The following is a 27,981-nucleotide window of genomic DNA, read 5'->3' on the forward strand; positions in this document are numbered from 1 at the left end:
TATGTCACGCACAGATCAACCCAAGCTGATTTTTTTTGTTTTTGGTTTTTAATTAGGCAATTATTGTCTAGTCCGAGTCATGGTCTTGCAGGTTAACAAAAAGGTCGGTGGGAGGTATCATCCCCTTGGCAACAGCGTATTCTATGAGAGCGAGGTGGCAGAATATGTATTGGTCGGGCATTTGAATCGAGAATGCCCTCTGCCCACGTATTCTCTCAACAGTACTTCTAACGTCGACACTCCCTGTTTCGTCTAAACGGCTGATGCAAATGTCTAATGTGCAAAATGTTCCTGAAATAATGACATCATCTTGTAAATAAATTGTTTGGAGGGAGGAGGCTCTTTTATTAAGTGATAACGTGTGAAAAGCACAGCAAATTGTATTCAAATAATCTTTTTTTTTTCGTTATGATCTATGCATATTAGCCATGGTGACGAATTCTTACATGTGTGTTCAAATTGGGGGGGGGGGGTTATCGTGAAAAAAAGGCCAGAGGCGACAGAGGGAATCGAACCCACGACCGCGGCGTGAGAGTCTCTCACGCTAACCACTCGGCTACCGCGGGGATCCTCTCAAATAAATTAAATAAATTGTTTTAAATAAATATGTTATAATAGTTTCATGACCCTGAAGTTTTATTACTTTGGGTTTGTTCATTAATATGATAATTACAAAATGTCTATTATTACACACAATAAGGATTATAAAAAAGTCATTAAAGTTATATTTAATTGTTACAAGTGGAAAACAAACAAAAATTTATTTTGCAAAGGGGAAACCAGATTCAACCTGGCCCTCAGCAAGGTAGAGCGAGGTTGGCAAGAGGTCAAAGACACATGGGTGGTCTTTGGGAGCCAAAGGAGACTCAGCAGGGACATTGGCGAGGATTGGGGCCCAGCCACCAAGAATAAGCAAAGCTCGAACAAGAATGGATGAGTTGGAGAAAAGGGTGAAAAATGACTTTTTAAAAAATTATTTTGGACTTCATTTTCTTATCATTCAATTAATTAAGGTTTTTTGTTGAGATAAAAAAGTCAAGTGTCACGAGCGGGATTCGAACCCACGACCTTCGGCTTGATACGCCACTACTCTACTGCTTGAGCTATCGTGACTTCTCAAGTCGAAGGTCGTGGGTTCGAATCCCGCTCATGACACTGACTTTTTTATCTCGACTAAAAACCTTAATTAACTGAATGTATTAATTGGTCAAGCAGACCACAAAAAATAATGATTTTCTTATCATTGTGGAGCTGACAGTTCGCATGTGCATGGGAAGAACCACCCTGGAACGAGAAGAAAAAGGACCAGGACGAGGTTCGAACTTTGATTTTCTTTTATGCAATTTTGTTTTGTGGCCATTTCTTTTTCTTTCTTTTTTTTAAATTCTAGAAGAGAACTTACTTTCCTTATTGTTTTCTATTTTATTCAAAATATAGAGCACACTGATATATACTTTTTTATTCCACCTTGAGGGTTCACTGTTTCCCTTAAAGTAAAAGAGAAAAAACAGAGTGGCAGCTAATTATTTTATTTTTGGAAAAGAAGAGGCCACGCAAAAAATCTCCACTGAGCCCTAGGTACCCCAGAGACAGGATCGATTGTCAACGTTCTGAGGAGGAACCGGTAACATAATGGAGTCTGAGTGTTTATATTTGTTTCAATTTCCTTGAATAAAAAAGTAAAGTTCAATATGCCAAAAAGCAATGGTTAAATAGTTATTCTCGAGCATTATAAAAAAAGAGTAAAAACACATAGAGGGCAGGCGATGACCTCAGCTGACTATATTCCCAAAAAAAAAAAAAAAAAAAAAAAAAAAAAAAAAAAAAAAAAAAAAAAACTACATATTAATAGATTGTTATTATAAAATACAGTACAGTACAGGAGAATAAAAAATGTTTTAAACTGACTTTTAATAGTTTTATGAAAATTAATAATCTATTGTCAATATTTACCTGTTCTTCCAATGCCAGCAGAACAATGGACAACCACAGGTGGCCCCCTAGGATGTCCTGCCCAGGTGTCACCCAACGAATTCACCAGCTTTTCCTGAGTGCTCCTGACCAGTTGGAGAAAGCTGAGCACCGCAGCTGCGCTTTCCGGTACACCGTAATCAGGCCAAGAGATGTACTGCAAATGTTCAACGTGTCTTCTCTCATCAGTCTTAAAAAAAAAAATTCGCATTTAGTTTTAAACAATAATATATTATATAAAAATGTTATATAATGATGAAATTAATTGTGAACTTACTTTGGTATTAACCAAACTTATAATCGATACAATAAAATCGGCATGAGATTCGACCGCCATGGTTTGAACTGTGAAGATGCCGTAGGTTTGGGTCGTGCCAGCATCCGGAGGCCAATACTGCCAGCATTTATACCTCGCCCTTTCAACAACCCTCGTCGTCATCACTATAACCACAGTCCCCTGTTCCCACACCATTCTCCAAAAATCATCACAGGTTTTATGTAATGGTCCTAAAAAACACACACATAAATATGTCTTTGATAAATTGAACACAGTTCAATTGTGTTCGAATTTTTTATCGTTATATTCATCAACACCAATAATTTTGCTTGTTCAGTCAACTCATGCAAACAACAATTTAAAAGCTTGTATGTTGAAATTTATATTTTCAATAATAAAACAAAAATGTATTGAAATATTATTGGCAATAATACTCGATCAATCTAGGTTTTAATTTATAGATTCATTTTATTAATATTCTTCCTATATTTTTCTTATAATCAAGCGATGACAAAGCAAAATTATGATAATTTTAAAAAAATATGAAGATAATAGTTTTTATCAGTAATTTAAAATTATATTACGAGATATCTTATGGCAGTCTTAAAATTATTTAAAAATTTACAAAAATGTTTTGCACTTTTTCAATTATTTAAACTAAAATTAACTTTAAAAACTTGTTTGCAACTCTTTTTTATATTTATTTTATAATAAAAATAATATTCTTGTTAATAGGTGAAAAATATTTAATCACTGCTTTTTGGAGGAAAGAAAAAAAAAATTCAAAATTGTCATTTTATTTTCCAATGATGCTTAAAACACACACCCACAAAGTCTATATCCTTATATACGATTTATTAGTGTTTCAAACAGTAAAATTAAGAAAAGCAATAATTAAAAAAATACCTTGGGTAGAAATAAATGCATTTTTTTGTTTGTAGCCATCCACAAAATTTGCATTTATGTAATCAGAAGTAGGGTCATCATCGATTACAGAGAGTAAAACACGGGAGTGGTCATAACACAGTACATCTGTGTACCTATTCTTCGCTTGATTTTGTTTCATCCTGCAAATATAACAAAAAAAATACAATGATCTATCCTTTTCCCATCAAGAAATATTTGAAATTACTTGGAATGATTGAAAGTTCCATCAGGAGGCCTGGCTTTGATCTCAGCATATTCGATACTAAGCCCGGCTTTACCTTTCGACCTGACTTTTTCGACGAACTCGATAAGACTTTGCCCTCCTGGGCTATCACAGTGTAGGCTGTCATCATCCGAAAAGCCACTGCTCGCTGACGAAGGAGCCACAGGTGACGCTGTGAAAACAACAGATAAATGACCATTCTTACATGGACCATTTTTCTACAATAAGCACATTTATAAGACTGGATCAAGTTAAATAAGCTGTACAGGAAATCCAAGCAGACAAAGCAAAAAAAGCTAAGTTGGAAACAGATTTTCATTTAAAAGGGATTTAGTGAAAGAACCTAAACTACAAATTTACAATTAGATGTGATATGAGTTAATGAAAGTTGAGTAAAGTGTGTTTTATTTCTTTAGATGATTTGATAGGACAAGCATCAAAATTCACAAGAAAACGTACACATCTTTCCTAAACTGAACTGATTTACAACGAGTGATCCAGCGAAATATGCAAGTGAAATATGGTCAAATTTGTTAAATCATCAAAAATGGGGGGATCCATATGTACTTGAAATGTTCTTGCATTTGCATTACCTGCAGATTCTGTAATAGGCTGCCAGGATTCATTGTTCGGATGGGAGTTTATCTCCTCATCTTCGGATACAACAGGGGAATCTGCATAACTTTCTAGCTGTGAGAGAAAAAAAGACAAATAAAAGATTTGCAATGGTTCAAATTTGTAACACTTCAACTCACGTTGTTTTGTGATTGGTTATAATCGAGAGTTTTATTGGCCATGGAAATTTGGCAATAGAGCAGCCAGGCATGGTGGGCCACTTGTAGACCCCCTCCCAGAGCCACTGGAAGGCTTTCTCGTGGAATGTGTAAGCTTAACTGGAAGCAAAATTTTAAATGTACAAACAAAGATTACAATTACAAATTAGATTATTAAAAATAATATGCCCAACTACCAACTAAAACTAGTTAATAACTAACTGCTACATCCTCTCATGCCTTCATCCTGCTGCAATCCCCCCTCCCCCTCTCACTTTCTCTATCTCACTCTCTCTCTTTCTCTCTCTCTCTCCCACCATCTCTCTCTTTCTTTCACCCGCACTCTCTCACTCCCTCTCCACCTCTCCCCCCTTTTCTCTCTCTCTCCCACCATTTCTCTCTTTCTTTCACCCCCCTCTCTCACCCTCTCTCTTTCTTTCACCCTTACTCTCTCTCTCTCTCTCACACACACACACCCCTCTCCTCCTCATCTCTCTCTTTCTCTCTCCCTCTCTCTTTCTTTCACCCTCTCTTTCTCGCCCCCTCTCTCACTCCCTCTCCTCCTCTTCTCACTCCTTCTCCATCCCTCTCTCTCTCCCTCTCTCTTTTCTTTCACCCTCTCTTTCTCACCCTCACAACATCTCTCTCTCTCTCTCCCTTTCTCTCCTACCACTCTCTTTCTTTCACCTATCTTTCTCTCCCTCCTTCCCTCACTCCCTCTTTCTCTCTCTCTCTCTCTCTCTTTCTCTTTCTCTCTCTCTCTCCCCTCTCTCTCTCTCCTCTCTCTCTCTCTTTCACTCACTCTCTCTCTCTCTCTTTCACTCTCTATCTCTTTCTTTCACACTCTCTCTCTCTCTCTCTTTCTTTCACTCTGTCTCTCTCACCCTTTTTTCTCTCTTTCACCCTCTCTCTTTCTCACTCCCTCTCTCTCACCCCCTATCGCCTTTTTTCGAAAATTCTTTTTATAATGTCTGTGGTTTAGTTCTCTTTCTCTCTCACCCTATTTCCTTCCTTACCACTCTCTCTCCCCTTCCCCTCCCTCACACTATTTATCTCACTCTTTTTTATCACTCTTTTTATAACTTATGAAACGAAAGTTTTCCCCTATGACATTTTTCCCTCTTTTGCACTTGCAAAATTGTCAATCCATTTTCCTCCCTAACCCTTTTTCTTTCTCATTTGTTAGCTAGCTTTGTCTGTCCATGTTTTTGCCCTAATATTATTTGTCTTGCTATTAATTCTCGCTAGATTTATCTTTGTTTATTCCCCCTAAGCTAATTTCTATTTCTCTCACGCACTAGCTAGGTTTGTCAATTTTCCGCCTAACGCTCTTTATAATTTTCTAACGTACTCGGTAGGTCTGTTTCTCATTTTTCCTGTACACCACATTTCTACTTTTATAACGCGCACGCGATGTTTGTCTATTTTTCCCCCGAAAACTATATCTCTCTTTTTCACTACGTGCTCTATTTTGCACTTAAAAAATTATTTTTCTCCCTCTCACGAGCTCGCTAAGTTTGTATGTGCATTTCGCCCCTAACGCTATCTTTCTCTTACATGCTCATATGTTTACGTGCCCATTTTTCCCCTAACCCTTTCTCTTTTTCTCATACGTTAGGCTAGAGAGTTTTGACCTTTGATTTTATTTTCTAGCACACTATTTGTCTTTTTCTCACGCGCTCGCGAGATTTATCCGTCCATTTCAACCCAATATTTTTTTCTTTTTTCTCTTTTACACAAGCCCTAGCTAGTTTTGTCAGTTTTTTCTGCTTAACACTATTTATCTGCTCGGTAGGTCTGTCCGTTGCTCCCCCTTACTCTAGTCTCACTCACTCGCTTACTCGCTTTCACGAACTCGGCAGGTTGGTCTGATCTCTAATCGGAAGTTTTCCTCGCCAATTTTTTTTTCTCTTGTTTCTTTCTCTCATGCGCACGCGAGGTTTGTTTTCCTCTTCAACTCTATCTCTTTTCAGTTCACAGGATTACTTGTTGTCAGTTCATACTCCTCTAGCTATGTATGTCTATTTCCCACCGTTACTAATTACTTTCTTTTCACACTTTTTCATATCACTCACTTCGTTTTCATATCTTTTTCTATTTTACATCGCTATATTTATTTTCTTTTGAATCTGCTACTATCTTTGTAGGTCTTTTATTCCTGTCTCTCCTACTCTGCTCCTGCTGCAGGCGAGTTCCATTTCCCCTGTCATTTTTCACCCATACTTTTTTTTCACTCTCTCATACTCACTAACTCACTTTTGCTTAATATATCAACTGACTGATATACTACCTTTAGTAATTATTAATGTTATAATTTTCATAAAGATTGTCTATTTTTAGGACCCTTGTTTGTCATAACTAATGCCGTATAGTTTTTGTTATCGATTTATTTTTTTAAATTTTACGACGAATTTCGAAAATGAGGCATTGATTATCCATTTAAAACCTTTTAAATAATAGAAGAACGCACTCACCTGTGGAAGACTTACAGTGAAGACCCTATCTCTCAGTTTCTCTCTCACGAACAGTCTTAGAATCTTGAAAGGGGCTTTAAACCATAGTGGAGCTGTTACTATAAGCACTTTTTTCAATCTGGCTGGATATCCGCCCTGTAATTAAAGCAATACACTTTAGTCATGAAAACTATCGAAATGAACGATTCGACCAAGTTTCTAAGTAGGTTGATAGTTGGGAAAGTTTGGTTTTTAAAAGGCGTAAAGTTTGGACTTTTTATCTATAAAACAGCTATTAACGGTATAGTCATAAAAAAACGGTAACGTACAATGGTAAATTTGTAGAAGATGCCGAGCTTGGAATGGTGGAGAAAAGCGAAGGGGTGGAAAACGCCGATATGTGGCGACATGCGCATTCCACCACCCCATGCGCACATAAAACACCCCCATAAGCTCAACATTTTGACCTTTTTTTCCTTTTTTTTAAATTGTTTTATTTATACGACAACTCGTTAAGCTTGGTACGATAATTCTTGTGCACTTAAATAATCTTATCTGAAGGCATTTGGAATCGAACAGCGGCGTGTCCAAATTGCCCCTTAAGCATAATTAAGCACCCAAAAAATTCTTCTTAGTAAATTGAAAAAAAAAAATACATTGATAAAATAAAAACTTTGTCTTTTAAGATCAAGTTGTTATATTTAGTTTTTTTTTTTTTTTATTATCGAAATCTAAAATTGTTTCAGCTTTCAAGTAAAAACTCTAAATTATCATTTTTATTTGCAAGTACAACATAACGGTACATAAATCGGAGTTAGAAGTTCCTCCCATCCACAAGTTCGCAGGGTTTCTCGTTGCGTCTGTCGGTGTAACTTTAGTATCAAAATTAATCTTAAAAGAGAAGTTTGAAACTGTTGAAGAAACGACAATTTGACCAACCTCTCCAGTTTAGGATCGAATATTGAATCGAAAACTATGTGGGACATATTCCGGCTCTAAACCTCAAAAATTTCATCTTCAAATACTGATTCTGTAGTTTGGTAGTTTCCGAACTTTTGGTCTGGCTTTCCTAGCTGTTTTATTCTGTTGGACGCTTTTCGTCATCTTCAGAGCCTGACATCAGGGTTGTAAACATGGAGAGACAAGCACACAAATCAAACACTGAAGGATAGACTGATGACCCCACAGACCCCATGAGGAACACTCATTATCCTCATTAACTGTTGCAACTGCATTTTCTATAAAATAATTATTACGCTTGTAAATTTGCATTTTAAATAGCATTATTATATTATTAAAAATATCATTTTAAAACAAAAACCCTTGAATAATAATGACATCTTCATGTCGACTTTACAAAATCGACTATCAATTTCATTTTCTTATAATTTGAAGAAATATTTAGCGTATGATTAGTTAAGAGCTTTTCATAAAAAGCAAACATCGGACTTTGAGGGCTTCATGAAAATGAAGGCAGACTCTGAGATTTAAGAGCTTCAGAAAAAAGTGAACAGCGAACTTTGAGTGTTTTATTTTAAAAAAATCTACCAATCCTAGCTCCGTACCATTTTGTAGTTTGCGTCTAGGTGGCTAGGTAACAAGGGTCCAGAAACGAGCTTCCAAATATTATATTTTCGAAATTAACATGTTCCTACAGAATCAATCGAGGGTAGGAGGACTTTGGCCTCGATGCGTTCGTTAAAAGTTTTAAATAATTGATTCCCCAGGGATATACGAAATCGATCTTAGATTCCCTCAACCCACGCTTCACTCTAATACATTATGTACCATTGCTAATCGGAATCTTGTTGCTCTCGTTTGGTGCAACATCTATGTAAATTTATATGGTTATAACGCTAAACCATTGGATAAAGATTGGAATTAATTAAACACACTTCGGCAATGAGACAGGAGAAATCCCAACAGACCTGTTGCTGTGGTGCTCCGCGGGGGAAAAATGTACCTGAAACGCAAATGTGGACAAAATACAACCACTATAATCGGGCCTAATAATTATTAATCACCAAAGTACGGACGAGGAATGAAAAATGAAGGGGCATTTTAATCACTCTCATTAATATAAATTTACTTCTGCATCGCTGATCCATTCTGCGACATAAATAAGGTCTTGAGATCAGTTATCACTGGATGAAAGGAATTAATCCAAGAAAGAACCTAAGTTTTCAGTTTCCATCAACAAAGTTTAATTTTAAAACTCTTTCTAAATGAAATGTTTTATAGCTTTTACTTGCTTAATACACTGTTTATAATGAATTTCTTTAAAAATAAGAAATGACAGAAACTTTTCTGTGATTTTCTCTTCTAAAATAAATAGAAACTGTTTACTTTGTATTTCGGAAAAAGTATGTCACTGGATTTCCTGTCTCTCTTGTTCATAATAATAACAGTCTTGCATTATTATTTTAACACCGTCTGTAAAAAAATACATTGAATTTGAAACCACCGGAAGAACAAGGCGTTATGTAAATGGATTCACGCAAAAAAGAAAACAAAACGTGAAAAAAAACGTTATAACTCGAGTTAAATCAGTCTATGTAAAATAATGATGTCTATGTATTGTCTGTTTGTTCGTTTCCGATCATTGTTGTCTATCTGTTACATGTTTCGATATATTCAGCGTTGCATCTGACCCCCTGCCTTTCCCTGCTTATATCCTTGATACCACACAGAAGATGGTAAGACACGTCTGATAGAATGAAATGTTGTTAAATACCTAAAAACTCATCACACACTCAGATCATCACGCAAGAAGTTCCAGAAGAAATCTCGCAAGTTGATATATCTATTATGTTTTGTGGGATTTCCTCATGTGGCCTGCACGATGATGAACATATTGGTTGAAAGTTATCATCCTGGACTGCCTATCCTCGCTGATTTTTGTTGGTTTAGAAGCTTTTCGGTATTTAGCCATTTTTAGAGTTTGTGTGATTTCTGTGGAGTGTTATTTAGTTTAGAAATCGTAGATGGTGTGGGGACTGGGTGGATATTAGAATTGTTTGTCGGTGAGTTTGATGGATCAAGTCTGGTTTTTAATTATTCTAGTTGGCCTTTATCTATGGTCCTTTTCCTTTTTAATTTGTGTATTATTTTAAATAATGTAACCGATGTTTGAGAGATATTGTTAATTTGTGTATTTGGGATTTTTTTAGTGTTGAATGTGTTGTTTACATATTAATTAGTTTTCGAGTACGTTCATTTTCCATCATTTTTGTAGGTTGTGTAGTTGTTTCATATTTGTATTGTCGATGGTTTGTGGTTGAATTCTATTAGGTCATTCGCAAATTTCGATTTTTCGTCTTTGCCCCTAAACGATTGGATTTGCTCTTTGTATCTGTCTTTTAATTTTTGTCCAGTCTTTCCGATGTATTTGTCTCCGCATTCGCATGTTGGTGTGCACAATATGTTTTTTCTTTCTTTTCTTTTAGTTGGTCCGTCTTGTCTTAGTACTTTTCCTATTTTGTTTGAAGTTTTTAGTGCTGTTTTTATGCCTAATTTGTTGAATAAGTTATTGAGCTTGTATGTCTCTTTCCCAACGTATGTGAATGTGGTCCATTTTTTTGTTTGCATTTTTATGATTTTGTTGATTGTGTTCGTGTTATATCCGTTATTGCGTGCTATAGTTTGTATTATTTTTCTTCTGTCATGTACTTCACTGCTGCCACTTTGTATCAGCGATGGTATGAGTCGACTTGTATGATGTCAGTTGCAGTCGGTTTTCTGTCTATGTCCAATGTAGTTTGTTTGTTTTTGTGTTTGTTAAGTCTTGTAGGTTTATACTGTTATTCGTTTCTATTTCTGCGGTGAATTTTATGCTTTCGTGTAATGAGTTCAGGTCTGTCATTACGTTGATTATGCTGTTTTTCTTGCTGGTGTCTAGTATGGCGAGTATGAAGTCTACGCATTTGTGTGATGTTTTGCCGAAATTTCGGTGAATTTACAAAATGTTACAAAAATACTTCTGCGAGTATGGCTGAAGTGGATTCCTAATCCGTCTTTTGCGTGTATACAGGGTGTTCGGGTACTCGTGTTACAAACTTTTCTAGTAGATTCTTTACTTTAAAAAGGAACAAAAAAGTCCTAATCTCAACTTTCTTGAGAACTTTTCCTATGGTCCGAATCTCAACTTTTTCGGAGTTAATTCATTTTTTCTGATTTCTTGAGATTTCACGACCTTGCTTCAAATAAACAATCATAACTCCAAACCTAAAAGGTTTTAGACCAATCCGTTGATACCATTTAAAACTACGATAAATTTCCAGTAAGATGTGATCAATGCTAAACTTGTAAACCTTCGTGAATTAAGCGTTTTAGTAGCGAGAACTTAAAAAAAAAAATTAAAAGTTGAAAAGCTAGTGACTTCCAAACCTAGAGACCAGCAAATTTCAGAAAACGTACTCCATTTAATGTCGTTTTAATAAATTCATTCAAAATTTTCTTAAGTTTTTTTAATATTATTATTAATCTTTCTTCAGCCACGGTTTTTTCCTTTCCACCATCAATTTCTTAATCTTTAAAACAAGTAATTAAAAAAGCAATTACACAACTAAAAAGGATATTAAATGGAGTACGTTTTCTGAAATTTGCTGGTCCCTATATTTGGAAATATTATTTTAGAATCTCTATAGTAAGTTTGTCAACATTGAACAAAAAATTATTTTTCATAGATCTGGCTACTAAAACGCTTATTTCACCAACGTTTACAAGTTTAGTATTGATCTTATTAGAAATGTAACGCAATTTTCAATGGTATCAACGGATTTGTCCAAAACCTTTTAGTTTTGGAGTTACCATTGTTTATTTGAAGCAAGGTCGTGAAATCTTAAAAAATCAGAAAAAGTGGAGTAACTCCGAAACTGTTGAGATCAGGACCATAGTTAATTAGGACTTTTGGGCTCCATTTTGAATGAAGAATCTACGGGTAAAGTTTGTAACACGAGTAGCCGAACATCCTGTATTTTCTCTTGATTTTAAACTAGTTTCGTTGTGTCGTCGTTTGTATTATGCTTATCTTTTACTCTTTTGTAAAGTTTATTCGCTAATGATTTACAAACCTAGTGCAATGTGTTTCAACTAGACCAATTTTATTGTGTCTTCAACCTACTCCATACCGATATCCTTTTGATAATGAAAGTTAATTTATCTCAAAAGCACGCTGTACATGAAAACAAGAGTTTTTTCATTGCATACACATTCTTTTTTGTTATGGATCCGCTTTAAAATTAGTTTCCAATCTTTACCTTAAACAATAGATATGACGCAATCGCAAAAGGAAACTTAGACCCTACAACTAATAAAACCCACACTCAAAACACAAACATTAAATAAATAAGGCCATCATAGTATATTAAATCATGTAATTTTTTTGCAATTTTTCCAATGTTAAATTTACCGCAGAAGGGAATGAAAATATTTCACTAAAGACTGGAAAATCAAAACAGAAGAAAATATCAATCGGCCAAGAAAAGTCGATAATTTACTATGCAAAGAATGCTCAGCAACAATGGTCTCGGACTGTGCCAAACGAAAACTAAAATACTCTAAATCTATAACAACCGAAAAATTAGAATCTTCCAAATAAAAAATAAAGTATACTTCCTTTAGAACAGTATAATAAATACGCTATGAAGTAACAAAGTCATCTTCTTTCTTTTTTCACACATTTATTTTTTATTGGCGGTAATTAATACTTCACCTTGGTGATACATTCCCGTAGAAAATTTTTTCTCCGAGTGAAATGTATAAACTGTATATCTGAAGAATTCTATTTTGCATATTACGATGTTTGCTGTTCACTGGACAGTTTCTCTTAGGAATCTTCGAATTGGAACAAATGATATGTGGTAGGCACAAGACGAATATCCTAATGAATAAAATGGGTAATATAATTAAAAAATCTGCAAATCACCATCTTTCACTTGACAATGAGAAAACATTATTTTCAACCCTATCCCCCCCCCCAACTCATCATTTGCTATAAAAGGGTTAAAATATAAATTCAAAACCAACCACTATTTCCAAATTTGTTTAAACCCAAAATTAGATACTGTAGGTCGCTTCCTTTTTGAATGCCATTTCCAAGTTTCCGATCGTAGTAAATATTTAAAAAACACTCCAGATTTGATTTCATGTAAAAACAACCAGGAACATGTACATGATATTTATTATTTCTGCTTATCTTTGTTAAAAAAAGCGAGTTAAATGTGAAACCTGTTATCTTGAGCAATATTATATTAGGTATGATTTAGAAAATTTATTGTGCTTTCACTTATTGTATGTATTTTATTTTTATTTTGTGCATTAAGGCCATTGCCAACTATCCTCTAGATCCTTTCTATAACAATAAATAATAGTTATAATATTACTATGTTTGTAGTAGGTTTTTGAATATAATTCTTCGCGTAAAACTGCGATTTAATGCATTTCACAACGAGCAATTTTAATCAGATAATTAATGAGATGCATTAATAAGCACGTCTGATTTTCTGCGAACTCTTTATTGATAGTTTTCGTTTTTAAACCATAGCCCCCGTCGGTCGCGATTATTAAAAGCGATATAAGAAATTAAAAATAACTTTGTTAAATTTAACATTAGACCATAAATACAAGCACTTCTGGACAAAGGTTGTAGGTGTAATAATTCATAAATCCTTTACCTTTCGGCGGCCAACGTTTACGCCACTGGGACGCCAGTTTATGGTTTTTAATGGATGATCTCGCTGTATAAAGTTGGAAAGTACGTCATTAAAGCACAGTTTATATTTAAAGGGTTTCTTTCTCAATTCCCTGGCACTTGAGACGGTTCCAAGTCCTCCAACCCGGGGGAGAGGGAGACGTGTAAAAATACAAAATCACACTGGGGTCTTTAAAAATGAAAACTTTTGACAGAGGGAGGGCAATATTCTAGTGATCACTCAATTTCGATTTTACCGATCGCCCAGCTCTTCTGATGGTCACATAACTTTTCAACAAGTACGAATCATTGTGGCAAGTTTGAAAATTTTACTATTAAACCAGACACATTTTTGCATTATTCAATACCTCTTGAAGTCTGCGAAGTTTAGTCGTTTGTGCTTCTCGCCATCTTCAGTGCATATTATCAGGGTTATAAGCAAGGAAAGGCAAAACAAGAGATCTGGTAGATTGAAAACGACCAAACTACAAATATTAATTTATTTCGTTGTTTTATTTAAAGACGGGGTTCTACCTTTAGAATAGAAGATTTTGTATGTACAATACACCACTGAAGATGTTGAGAAGCCTAAACGCATCTGACGAACAACGAGAATTATTAATGTGTATCACAAAAATATTTTTATGGCCTAAACAGTCAGCCTCAAAAGCTAATAATTCTACATTGCGCGACATATTTCATATTTTTAATTAGTTCCTTTTGTGAACAGTGGATAAATAGTGTGGCATTATTTATTATTTTTGGTAATTGCACATTTTACACAGATTAAATTTTTAGTAATTTAATTAGGGTACATTGCCACTAGTCAGCTGGAGTTTCTTCATTAGTTTCATTAGCATAATTATTGCATAAATACCTAAGCTTGTGGCTAAGATTTGTAACATTTTAAACAATCAATTAAACAATTTTTGTTGGTACTATTAGTATTTTAATATTGTTTTAACAAAAATATATTTTGTGAATTTCTTCTTGTAGTTTGAAGGTTTCTAGTATTTTCAATGCTTTTGTCTGTCAGACATGTTTCAGCTTTTCACAATCTTCAGAGAAGAGTACAAGTACCTTTCATCTTTTACTAACTCACCTAAGTAAAATAGTAGACAACCCCAAAAAGCCGAAATGTGTCCGACAGACTAAAATGACCAAGCTACAAATATTGGTACATATCCCCCAAACATTATTTACACAGTATATATATTTTTCAAAAATTAACTATTTTATTACGTTTTATTGTATGCTGCGTTCATCAGTACAGATGAAGGCTATTGGTACAAAAAAAATTCAATGGTGACGTTTTTATTTTTAGGAAGTATTGGGCCATTGGCCTATCTTCAGCCCAAATGGGATAATTCCTGCTTAGCACCCCACAAACCAATTGACATTCCTTTCAATTTTAATTCAGGCATCTTTCAGCAAAGCTGGAATGGGTTTCCTTATTTTATTAATCACTTTCTGCATCATGTTTTTTAGATTAAAAATTTTACCCTATTCAATATTTACCAGGATAAAGTCTCGAAAAACAAGAAAAGGTCCAGAGGACTATTCACAATACAATAACATAGGACAAGGACAGTAATTAAAACATTTAATGCATGGCCGTAAAATTCTCTTACTATTCCAACATTTTAATATTTTTACATGTTCCCATTGAATATTTCTCTAGCTTCCTTCCTATTCAAATAAACCATGTCGACACATTTAAACTTAAATATAATTTTAAAAAATTAAGAGTTAAAAGTAGATTTATTTTATATTTGCAATAATCAAAATATTGCCAATCATACTTGGTTAATTGTCATCATTATGAGGATAACTGGAATTTCTAGTGTACCACAGAATTTTTGTTTTTAATTTTATTATAAAACTCCTCTTCCGTTTTTACGCATGAATTTTAAATTTTAAAAAAGTTTAAAAATAACGTCTACTACAAGTTTGATGCCTTCCAATGAGTGACACACTTTTCCTTTAAGGAAATTCAGTAATTGCTTCTAATGGGTTGGTAGTCTAAATGAATGAAGGCACGTTTGCCAAGTGAGTGTGTTCCATAAATGCTCAGATTTTCCAAAATCACATCAGAAGAAAACTAAATAACGCATCAGCCAAAGCTGAGGTTTTTGAACAATTTCTCCATTTTTAGAGTCCCCCCACACACGCTTAGTTTATTTGTCAATGTTGCTTATCGTTCTTTGTTGCTTGTTGTTGCTGAATCCAGATTGGCAGAATTGAGTACATTGAGTATTGATTTAAATGAGCAGCCAGCCACAGCTCAGATTTTAGTCGTTTCTTTACATGCTCTGTTTACCTGAATCCAGATCAGAAGAATAAACTGAATAACATAAGCTCTGTTTTTTGTACGATTAATCGATTTTTAGAGACCCAATTTATTTGACAGTTTACTAAATCCAGATCAGAAAAAATGACTAAACTGAGCATGTAGCTCAATTTTTTGTCTAGTTTAAACTTTTTCCCCCAAAGCTCAGTCAAGAATAAATATCAACATAAGGAGGAAGTTACATAACATAAGATCAAGTGTGTCCATTATAAGGCTTCTAATTTCTTAATATCATAAAGAACCTTTGAGAACTCAAGAAACCAATGTTTTGACATTAAGTTCATCCATGCCATTAAATATTGAAAACCAATTATCGATTTAAATACATTACACATTGTAAATGTTTTAAAACTTTGCTACTGCCTGCTGATTTTGATTTTTTATTATCAGGTTGGTTAGCAAATTATTTGCAGTATTATGTGATATTTAGTCAATAGCAATAATGGCGGGAGTGTGGGAGGGTGCAACAGCTTTGATTGAGTTTCTTGTTGCATTGACATGGGGAATTATCACTGGAAGAGTGGGTTTGAATTTCAGCCTCCATGAATTACCAATGTTCTTCAAATGGGTCATACATTAACATTAACATAAACATCCCATGCTTTAATGGTCTAATAAATAATTGTTGTGCAAAATTTGTATAGTTTAAACCACCAAAAAAATAGTAGCTGCATTTAATGAGTAAGTAAATTAAATTTCCAAGCATTCATTCTGAAATGTATAGCTTGTTGCCTATAATTTCCCAATGGAGTGGTAATAAATTTTGTACATTCGTACATTTTGTACATTTGTACTTCCATTACTAATAAAAGAAATGGCTTACCTTTAGAAGAGTTAAAATTTTTTGGCTAAGGTCATAGTCGAAATGCGAATATTTGGAATCTGACATATCATATATGAAAACAATTCCGGCCTTTTGTGTATCCACGCTCTCCAAGGCGACATCTAACTGGTAAACCAGACCCTATGTCAAATAAAATCAAAAGTCTTAATATTTTCTATAAAATTAATAGTCCTGATAATATAAGGATAAGAAGTCTGATTACCTGCAATGTGGTTTGGTGGGTTGAGGTCTGTGGACAGTGTATCCTAGCTGTAAAAACAGCGATCGCAGCGCCAGTAGAATCTCTCGTGGGCTGAAAGAACAAAAAAAATTTAAAAATCTAATCGACATTTCCCTTAAAATAAATCTTCCATAATAAAGAGGGGACATAGCATAAAAAGTAGAGTTTTAAAAGATACAATAAATATTTTATTGCAAAATGAAATATATTAATCAAATAAAAATATTGTTCATTGAAATAAACATACTAGATGCAATCGTTGCACTTATGAAGATAAACAGTAGAATACTGCTTCTGTTCAATTTTTGCATTATTTTCTGTTAGCAAACATAGTTCAAGAGTGGAAAAATATCTCCCAATTATTTTCCATCCTAAAGTTTAAAGAATACTTACCAAAATTGTAAATTTCCCAGAATCAAGTTCACTTTTCAGCGGCTCCTCTTGAGGATTCAAATCAACCAATCCTTCCCTCTGCCTCGTCAGTTCATGCTGTTCGAACAGTGTTATCGCCCTCGATACTTCAAATTTCCTGGCTGACAGGAACTTGACCGCCGTCGAAGGCGACACGGCGGCTGAATTGCCGGACCTCTTCCTTCTGAGTTTATTGACAGCTTCTAGAAACGTTTTTGTTGCCTAAAGCAAAAAGGGGGAACGACATTCAAACGACATAAAACAAAAAATTGAGTGGACTTCTATTATCAAACTGCAAACATTACATTGAATTTTATCACATATCATAGAAATTCTATTTTATCCATTAAACAAATCTGAATTTCATACTTGAATATTACAGTGGTGAAAAAATATTTTCACATTTCTAGCAAACTTACAGCAAGTAAAAACCTCTTTTGTTCAATTATTTTCTTTTATTTTCCATTTAGTTTCAATTTGGATGCTGATGACAGTACAACATTAATTTATTATGACTTATGTCAGAAATATTTACCACCTGGGTTCAAGGGTTCAATAATGAAAACCAAAAAAAATTATTTATATGTACATACAATGGCAGCTATGGTGTTATTTTTTATGCTTCAAAAATCTTAAAAAAATGACATTAACTTACATTAATTACTTTAACTGTAATGTTGGCTGCTCTTGAGCCAAAGGTCGTGGGTTCGAATCCCACTCATGACACTAACTTTTTAATTTCAACTAAAACCTTATGTAAAAAGATTAATTAATTGGAAGAAGTACTTTGGTCAATAGACCACTAAATATAATAGATATAATTATAAGGACAACCTGCAAGCATTTTATTATCTGATATACTAGATTTTTTTTAAAACAAATTTATGTAATTTCTTTTGGAAATATGAGACCAGGCCAGGCTGTCTTAATTTGCTAGGTTCCTCTATAATTTATGATATTTTAAAATTATTATCATTTTCTTTTACTGATTTCTGTCCTCAGTTTTGTATGAAATTCTAAAAATTTGCTTAGAATAGTGCATTAAAAAAAAAATCCATGCCAAGTCACACAAAAATCATCTCTGAAATAATATTTGGTACACTCAGTAAATGCCAAAACCTTATTGTTTCTCGCAAATTTTGGTCCAAGCAATGTGAAAATATATCATTAATTTTCAGTTGTTACTTGAATGATGTTTGAGTAAATTAAATGATTCCTTTATAATTATATTTAACGTTAGAAACTTTAATTTTGCAAAAGATGCAGGTATTCAAATAAATTGTATTTGAAAAAAATGTTGCATGTGACATTCTAAATTAAATACTAATTGTAACTATTAACTGTGTAATTTATTTCATGAATTGATGTTTTATGTATTTGTACTATAATATGACAAAAATAATTAAAGAAACAGATAATTTATAAGTGTGTATATTTTTTGTTCATGATTAATTTTTCTAGTCAAATGAAAAGTATTTTTTCTATTTTGAGTGCATGTATATGTAAATGTAAATTGCAATTTATTTAAAAAAAATTCAAACTGATGTGTGTTAATTAATTCAACCTTCAAATTAAATCCATCAACCATGTATGCAATATTTAAATATTCTAATTACTTTATCTCACCAAGCAGTGACAATTTCAATTTAACTTTCTTGACTACTTAGTCAAGATGCTTGATTTGATTTTACTGTAGGTTCCAGCAGTAGGCGCCCAAGATATTTGTTAATTATAATAAGAACAGAAGACGGTGGTAACTAGAGTAACTTTGTATAACTAAAAAAATGGAATAAAAATTAGCCATCATAGAGTTTAATGTAAATGATTAATCAAATATTTGTGTAACACAAGTATACGATTTTTGATATTGCAGTCTCCGAATTTATTTGTGCATCCTTCTTGTGCAGTTCTTTTTTGTTTTTAACTTTATGTCCATATTTATATAGTATGAATAAGAAATAATCAAATCATTTAAAAACTAGTTATGAAATAAAAACACACTTTTTTTAGAATTGAAAGTATATAATTTTAAATGCTATAAAAACAAAGGTGTGTTAAAGTGCTCCAAAATAACGCAGCAGGACTGCAGCCAAGAAAGTGTTGAAAAACATGTAGAGGATAAACGAGCAGTACGGCATGTTGCAAAAAAGGGATAAGCTAACGATAATCACAGTCCACGTCAAAATGTGCCAGGGTGGTTCGCGAAGTACAGTCGGCAGCTGCTCGCGCAGTGCATCTATCGCAGCTTCTTGTAATGGGTACTGGAAGGTTGAAAACGCACATGAGTTATGGAAAATCATTTAAAAGTTCTAGATTTTTTAATCCATATGCTACTTACTCACACAAATTCTTTCATTAAAAAATTATTATAAAATGGATTTTTCTTACATAGAAAACGGTTTAGTTAAAATTATACACCAATACAAACTTATAAAATAATACTTATTTTATATACGGTAATATAAGTTTACAATTGTGTTCTTTGTTATAACTATATTAAATTAATCGAGCAATAATGAACATGGAAAAACGTTTGTCTACAGCTTGATCTTCCCTGACCTATTATGGCTGTATGTTTACGAAACTAAAATCATACTCACAAAAGCAACAAGTGTCACCAGCAAAGGTGAGATACTGCGATGATCAGGGACGACCAAACTGTGCACAAACTTTCAATAAACGTCAATCAGAAAGCAGATACGTTTTCATAATTTTTTTACAAGCTAAGATTGCAAAAAGTTAAATATATAGTTAATACCAAATTAGTTTGTATTTGTAATAGCATCACTTGTTTTAGGTAGGTTATTACAAAGATAAAAGATAAGTTTAATTTGCTTTTTTTTCTAGGTGTATATAAACCTCACAAAGAACACAACTGACTAATTCAACGTTTTTGAGTTTATATTATACAATAAACTATTAATTCAACAAATATAATAGATAGAATACACCACCTCTTGTTCAATGTGTTTCAATTATAAAGTTAAATTCTACTTCCTTATTATCTGTTGAAATTTCTTCACTACTGCCCCTCCTACTTATTTGCGCATGTATTAATCTCAATATGGTATAAATCTTAAATGAGTGTTGTGATAATAAAAAATAATAAATTTCTGCATAATTACAGTTTAAAAAGTCTCATTAATTTTGGATGCAGTGATTGTATTTTATTTATTCATTAATTTGTATTTTTAAGGAAATAAACATGGTTTTTAGTTAGTTCCCTTCTTGTTTAAATACTGTAGCATATGGTTACAGTAGAAAAGAATCAAAATAAATAAAATGAGATGAGTTGAATTTTATGTAAGTAACTCTTAAATCTCAGTGGGATAGATTTTAGTATCTTAAACATGTTTAACATGGAATATTAAGATTACATAGTTTTGTCTTTTTAAAGAACACAACTTCAGATATCAATTTAAATTACATTTAATTATTTACAACACACTTTTTGTGTGTATTTTTATACAACACACTGTATATTTAAAAAAAAAAAAAAAAAGAAACCATCTAGATCTTGATATAGCAATTTGTTTAATTTTAAGATTTCTCTGTGTGGTCTGTGGGGTAATTTGGTCATTACCTATTATTTTGGTCTGCCAATCCTTGCTGGGTTGGTCTACCATATATTTTTCAACAATTACAAATTTATTTGGTGCTAGCCACAAATTTAATTTTACCAGAAAGCAAAACAGAAGAACTACTACTAACTAACAATTTTAATTTTTGAACTACTTGAATTAATGTGCGAACAAATTATTTCATGTGCAATTTTTCTATACTTACCTACTGACTAGGTATTTTTTAAAACAACTTTGTAATGGGTACCATACAGTATACACACTTAGTTAAACTGTCAGTTTGCCTGAATGAATGCAGGTTGTAAAACAATTTGAACTATTCACATATTCACCTATAGCTCATTAAAAACGTCGTTGAACTCATTAATAGGACTATCACCAGGTATGAGAATAGGGTAACCCTCATATGGATACCTGCTCATAAGGGGCACTATGGCAAAGAGCAAGCGGACAGCCTGGCCAAGGAAGGATCAAATACTGAGTTCGTCGGACCACAACCGGTATTACCCCACTCTTTAAGCACAGCAAAAGAGAGTATAGGTAGCTGGGGCATGAAACAATTCCNTATATATATAGCTCAGTTTCCTATCAATTTTTTCTTTCAGTTTTCTCAGTATTAATTGCATTTGTTCATCATCGGTCATATGGGTGACAAAAGGAATGTAGAATTTGATCTGTTAGCTGCTATTTCAACAGAAGAGGAGAAAAATGAAAAACACAATAAAAGAGATACATATATTATGGAGTGGGTTAATAGGAGCTTATAAGTGGTGTGAGTGCTTATAAGTGTAAACCTGCTGAATGATTGCTGAAATAACTCTCAGTTTACGAAAGAGAATTAAGGTCCCAGTATTCCCAAATTAAGGACATTTCACTGGTTAGAAATATATACCACTTAGATAATCATTTGCTAACAGTTTAACTGAGCGTGTATGGGACCTTTAAGATATATAAAACTTTTTGGAAACAAAAAATAGAGTATTCATGTTAAAAATGTTACAATTATAAAATGGGCCAATTCCAAATTTAACACATAAATATAAAATTTTAAAAGTGACCATTTATTTTAATCCGTTATGTTTAGTGGTCTGATTGACGAAATTATTTCTTTCAATTAGTTATTCTTTTTATGTAAGGTCTCGATAGAAATGAAAAAGTTATTGTCATGAGCAGGATTCGAACCCATGACCTTCAGCTCAATAAGCCGCTGCTCTAACCACTTAGCTATCATAACATTTATTATTTACATTTATTTTAATTTAAATTAATTATTCTTTTTTTCTACATTAACTTTTTCATCTCAACAAAAACCTTAGATAAAAGTATAATTAATTAGAATAATTAATAAGGTCAATCATGACTACTAAACATGTATGGACTATATTTTATTATTTTGTTATGTTAAAATACAAAATGATGCTAATAATACAAATCATAATCCAAAATACAGACATTAATCATCAAGTAAAGTTACTCTATTGTCTAAAATGTTAAGAATGATATGGATAATCATTGGAAATATTTATTAATTTATCTGTTTTATTTATTTTTTAATTATAGAAACAGCTATATAATCCTGAACCATACATCCATCTTTTTCCTTTTTTTTTCTTTTACTTTTTTTTAAGAAATAAATGTGAACAGTTTATTGATATATTAATCAAAAATTCATACGCATTAACTCCTAAATTGTGAACTTTTTACACTTACTAAAAATAAATTTGTGCGGAAGTTGAATTATTGATCAATTTTGTCTCAAAGATTCTGGACTTCAAAAAAGTTAAAAAAAAAAAAAGAACTAAACATTACATTAAATTATACGTGGAGAAACACCAAAATGAGTAGACATAAGGGAAAAAAAGGGACTTACATCTGTGAAATCTTTATGTTGAGGGGTGAGTCTATCATCTCTAGCATATCCAGAGCCCCATGAGACTTGTGGGGTTCTAGATTCCTGCAATTTGATGAGGAGTGGAATATCGATTTTCAAATAAAATGTCTTAATTTTAAAGATACTCATTCCCTCTTTATTTCACTTGTTAAAATTACTTATCGTTTATTTTCTGTGCGAGTACACAGTTTTGAAACAAAACAAAAAATCAATACTATGTTACTAACGTACTTAGTGTAACTCAACAAAAGTAAATAAAAGACAAAGCAGTTGTTTTAAATATTATTGTATTTCACTTTAAATTTTTTTTCTTGTTTTTAAATAAACCGACTGACATTCACTGAGCTTTGTGACCATTTTACTCTAAGGAACTGGGCCTTGTCATGATCAGACCGTGGTACTTGAGCACAACTAGATTGAAGAGCAATGTGAATGTCGTGTATGCGATGAACTTTGGTAACGGCATGATGAAGAACATCAATAGGAAGCCGATAAATAATATCCCAACCAGATAATTCCACGGAGGTTTTGATAGGTTCTCTGGGATCAGAGGGCTCAGCTTTCCCATCGCTATTCTTACAAAATTGCTAGTTCTCTGAAAATTTAGATATTTTAACCGATTTGTCTTTTATTGTTAAAAAAAAAGTTAAAAGTATGGGGAAAAACATATAGATGGCATGAGTGCTAAAGATTGAATTATTTTAACTGACATTGAAAATTAAATGCTGTAGGCTGGTACTATGTATTTAGAATCCAATTTTAAAAAAACTATAAAAATATTAAGAATAAATTGTTTTTTTTTGCTAATTTATTCTATAAGTTAAGAAAACTTATAGCCTATAAAACTTTACAACACTGTAAAGGAATGAAGCAAATAGGCAAATATTGCTGATTGTTATTTGATGAATATCTCTTATTTACTTAACTTATACAAAAAGGTATTTATCATGTAAGTAATTCAGACACAAATTTAACAAGTTGTTTAAATTTTATGAAAATGAGAAATAGACAAATCAATTTAACAATAGGAAATTATATTTTACTGGTTTGAAACGAGTCAATCGGTTAAAAAATCCAAAGGGCTGCACAATGAAAGTCCACTTTTCTAATTCTCCATCTTAGTCATCTCTCTTGTTCTTTCCCAAAAAATTGTATCTGATATATAAAAAGGTTTCCATTCAATGGATTTAAAGGTACCGACAAGTATTCTTGGAATACGTACAATCCTTAGCACTCAAATAATCTGCTGTAATGATAATTGTAAGAACTAGAAGCCTCTAATCATACATTTATAGACACTTAGTTACATAAGACAAAATGGCACAAAATTATGATGTGAACTTCTCCAAAGAACCGGAAAAGTTAACCGTTCAGGGCCTGTTTGTTAAAACTTGCTTTATAAACCCCCATCTCAAATAGGAAATCATAAATAGTATTGAACGATGGACAGTTTATTTATGGGAAAACCTTATTAAAACTGGCCAGAGAAATAATCTGATCATAATTTTTTTTTTAAATCAGAATGTTAATAATTATGTTATCTCTTGATAATTGGTTTTATCTTATAAAGTTGTTGACTATTTTGTTCTATTCAAATGTAAGCCAACAGAATAATAGAAAACATTTATTTTTTTACTACGTAAAATTTATATACTATTAAGAATAATTAACAATAAATGTCAATTTTGTGTAGCTATTATATGAGGCAATAATTTCATAATTCCATCTACTTTTAACTGATAGAACAAAGCCATGATAAATTTCAATGTTATTTTTGATGATGATGTCATTTGAAGCATTTTCAATCTACACTTTTGCTTTGATTATAATAGTACTACAAAAGAAGATAAAGAATGCCAAATATTCCGAGCCTTGCATTTTTTGAAACTGCAAGCAGACGGCTTGACACTCGATTTCAAGAAAAATCACAATGTTTAAATTTTATTCAACACAAGTCATTTCGATTTAGGAATTTAAGGACTGAACAGACTATTTCTTTTTGAGCACACTAGCCAAGTGAAAAACGCAGGTCTGCGTAGTCTGACAATGCAAATCACCGATGTGTGAAATAACTAATGACGTACTTTAAACAAGAACTAGTCACACTTAGGGCTGAACAAGTCCAAAATACACTAGATTATCAAAACAGACAAATCTTTGAAGAACTGTACCCGTAAAATGCTTGGGCTAAATCTAATAACGACATGGATTGTTTGCAGAGTACTTTTCAATCATATTCCACACCATTCATTATGAAAAACTTGTCCAGAATTACCAGATTTATACTAAACAATACTCCTCTTCCACCAAAACCATTAGAAAATAAGAAACAATTAAACTGTAGTTTGGACATGTCTGATCGTTTTTGTTCTGCCTATCGTCATTGTTTTGGTCTGTCTGTGACACACCAAAAGGGTGAAGATAGGCAGTCTAAAACAGTCAGAAATAATCAAACTACAAGTGCATCATCCTACTGACCTAAGGAAGAAATTCACAATAATCTCCCTAATTCAACAATTATCATACCCTACCTGAAAATTCTTTAAAAAAGGTCTTCATTTGAATATCAAAATGCAACTCATCATTGTTAGAATCATAGAACGTAGCTGTGGCACATCATATTGTGCAACACTGCACTGTTTCTATTCATTTCTTGTTGAAAACATACACAGGTAGCTAGGAATTTGGAGGCCTACAAGCAAATACACGATGGACAACCGTTTTATGGAACTGTTCAGTTTTTGAACCCATCCTTCTTTAGGCTATTTTGAGGGCCACCTAATTCCCGATACCCAGCTGTAATTCACCCAGTAGCTACAACTGTTAATTTATGCAGTGTGCAGTAGAAAATTGTACATACTGGTTAACCAGAAAAGCTCATGCAGTTGTATTTTGCTATTGTTTTAATATCATTAATCAATATTTCTATTTATATAGAAGGGTTAGGCGTAATACCAAGAATTACAATTTCCACAGCATTTGGTGATGAGACAATACATGGTCACACTACCCAAAAGTGTTTCAAAAAGTTTTAAAAATTACTCCACCAAAGTCACTTGGAGAATATTACATTCACATTAATGAGGCAGGGTCATTTGGTGACAGCCAATGGTACAACTTCTTGGTCAAAAAATGTCCATTTTGTACCATCAAAACAATGAAAGGCCAATGTTTAAAGGTAAATTTATGAGGAACCCATTTGCTCAGATTCCACATCTTAAGTATGGTTTCGTCATTTACGTTGGAGGTTTTGGCATACCCCTGATATGTTTGACACAAATCATGTTCGATAAATAAACTCAATTTGTCGTCATTCAAGACAGGTCTACCAGTCCACAGTTCATCTTCAACTCAAATTGCCAGAAGCAAACCTTTTGAACCACTTTTGGGCAGTGCGCTTGTTTGTTTCATCACTAAATGCAGTGCAAATTTTACAACTTGCCTCAGGCCAATGCAATAAGCATGTATGAATTATTAGTTTTGAAGCCATGAAAAAGAAAAGATTTTATTATTTACAATTAACTATCCAAGATAGTTTTTATTCATGAGGTATTGTGATTTAAACACCTCATCCTCCTATGGATATAAAAACATTGATTAACGGTAATAAAACAATAACCAATAAAAAACCACAAGAACTTTTCTGGTTACTAGGCACTCATGAATTATTGTTTTATTGATGCAAAAAAAGACTATCATCCTGGTCTGCCTACCCTCGCTGATTTTTGTTAATTCAAGCAATGCAGATTTCACCATCTTACACATCTAAATTTACAAAAATCAGCTAGGATAGATCAGGATGATAGGTAACAATCTAATAATAGGTTTATCACCTCACAGACCACAGGGGGAAATCTCACAACACAACTTACTACAATACACAACTTAGATTAGTATACATGAAATGAAAAGTATCATGGTGGGTACAGTTAAGGCTAAAACACTTATGCAGTCCCATCAAGACATACTAGGACCATTCCATGTACATCGATGCAACAATGAAAAACTGACAAGTGGTAGAAAGTTCCTGTTGTTACATGGACATGGGTCAAGACGTTTGAAGCGATGGACCCAAGACCATCTCTGTGACAAGTTGAGGAACCTTGTCGATACCAACTCAAACATTTAATTAACATCATGAGAAAAAATTATTCAATGATTGTTCAAATTTGAACAATGAATAACATTTGAAAAATGGCAAAAAGGAGGTAAAATTCAAAAGGTGTGGTTGAGATGGGAGGTTGGTGTCCGAGTGGGTCGAACCAAAATACGTACACGGGAGGAGGATTAAGTATGTATTTAAAATCAATGGAAAAAGACAATAAACAGACATAAAACTTAACGAAGATCATAACCTTTTTCTTTTTTTTTTAAAGAAAAGAGTTGACTCGCAATGATTTTGTCTAAGCTTTTCCATATGCCTTAAAAACAAAAAAATAACGTTTTCCTTTCTTTAAATGCGTAATAACAGAAAATGAATGTATAAAAACAGTTGGCATACGATCGTCGAAAATCGGTTTTGAATTGGTCCAAACCGTTTGTGCCAGTTTGCTCCCTTAAAAAGTAAGGATAAATTTAAATATCGAAAAAAGCTTTTGTGTACCTGTCGTTGTTCCGGAGTCAAATTATTGGCCATTTATGTCGATTAAGTTGATTATTGTTTTCCGCCGTAAAAAACCGAATCTGTGATGTTTTGAGAGTTGATTTTTCCTCTGGAGAGACGTTCGAATCACGTTTGTGCCGATTTCCTGTAAAAGGGCCCATTCATGTTTGTCTGGAGTGGTCAGCGATCTAGCTCGACTCCTCCCGTTGGACACACGATCAAAACTTTTCCAATCCGCTCCTCGGGGCCCTTATCATTTCCGCGAGTGAACACCGACTCCTCGGAAAATTACTAAATACAAAAGCCACAACAAAACCCCCGACAATCGCCCTCAGCTGATTTATTAAGCCACTGCCACAAAAATTAGACTGAACCCGAGTCGTCACAAAGAAAATAACGTCCGAAAGTTTCAAACCGGTGAATAATAAATTTAAAAACTACCATTATATCATGCAGATATTTTTACTCGATCGTCTCTTCAATTTATACGAGAATATTCGACAATTTTCTATCCAAAAATTTCCTTTCCATCCGCCCGACATTACCGCTCATTTGAAAGAACGTGTATCGGCGAGAATTTATTTAATTTTAAAAATGGGGCTTTCTACCCCCTTATCTGGCTCTACTTTAGAAATAAATTGAGTTATATTAACACAATAAAACAATAACAGTAATAATATTAAAACATAATATAACTTTGAGGGGGGGGGGTGGCCGCAACGGTTAGGCGTTTACAGGCGCCCATCACTGTAAGGTAAAGGTCCCG

The 27,981-nt window shown here is 33.2% G+C and overlaps 1 protein-coding gene across 1 annotated transcript; it reads right to left on the reverse strand.

Moving 5' to 3' along the window:
• LOC106670239 (tyrosine-protein phosphatase non-receptor type 9-like) lies at nucleotides 1–27,573 on the reverse strand. Its single transcript, XM_014400382.2, has 12 exons — nucleotides 27,216–27,573; nucleotides 17,123–17,362; nucleotides 16,712–16,801; nucleotides 16,489–16,629; nucleotides 6,646–6,780; nucleotides 4,154–4,291; nucleotides 3,992–4,088; nucleotides 3,381–3,570; nucleotides 3,155–3,315; nucleotides 2,249–2,478; nucleotides 1,954–2,161; nucleotides 1–291 (listed from the first exon to the last, which is right to left on the reverse strand). Exons 1-12 carry the CDS (start codon nucleotides 27,246–27,248, stop codon nucleotides 68–70), a joined length of 1,887 nt encoding a protein of 628 aa, XP_014255868.1. The 5' UTR covers nucleotides 27,249–27,573; the 3' UTR covers nucleotides 1–67.
• Nucleotides 27,574–27,981: the final 408 nt, after the last annotated feature.

Source organism: Cimex lectularius, unplaced genomic scaffold, assembly GCF_000648675.2.
Source record: "Cimex lectularius strain Harlan isolate CLEC.00 unplaced genomic scaffold, Clec_2.1 scaffold94, whole genome shotgun sequence".
Lineage (NCBI taxonomy): Eukaryota > Metazoa > Arthropoda > Insecta > Hemiptera > Cimicidae > Cimex > Cimex lectularius.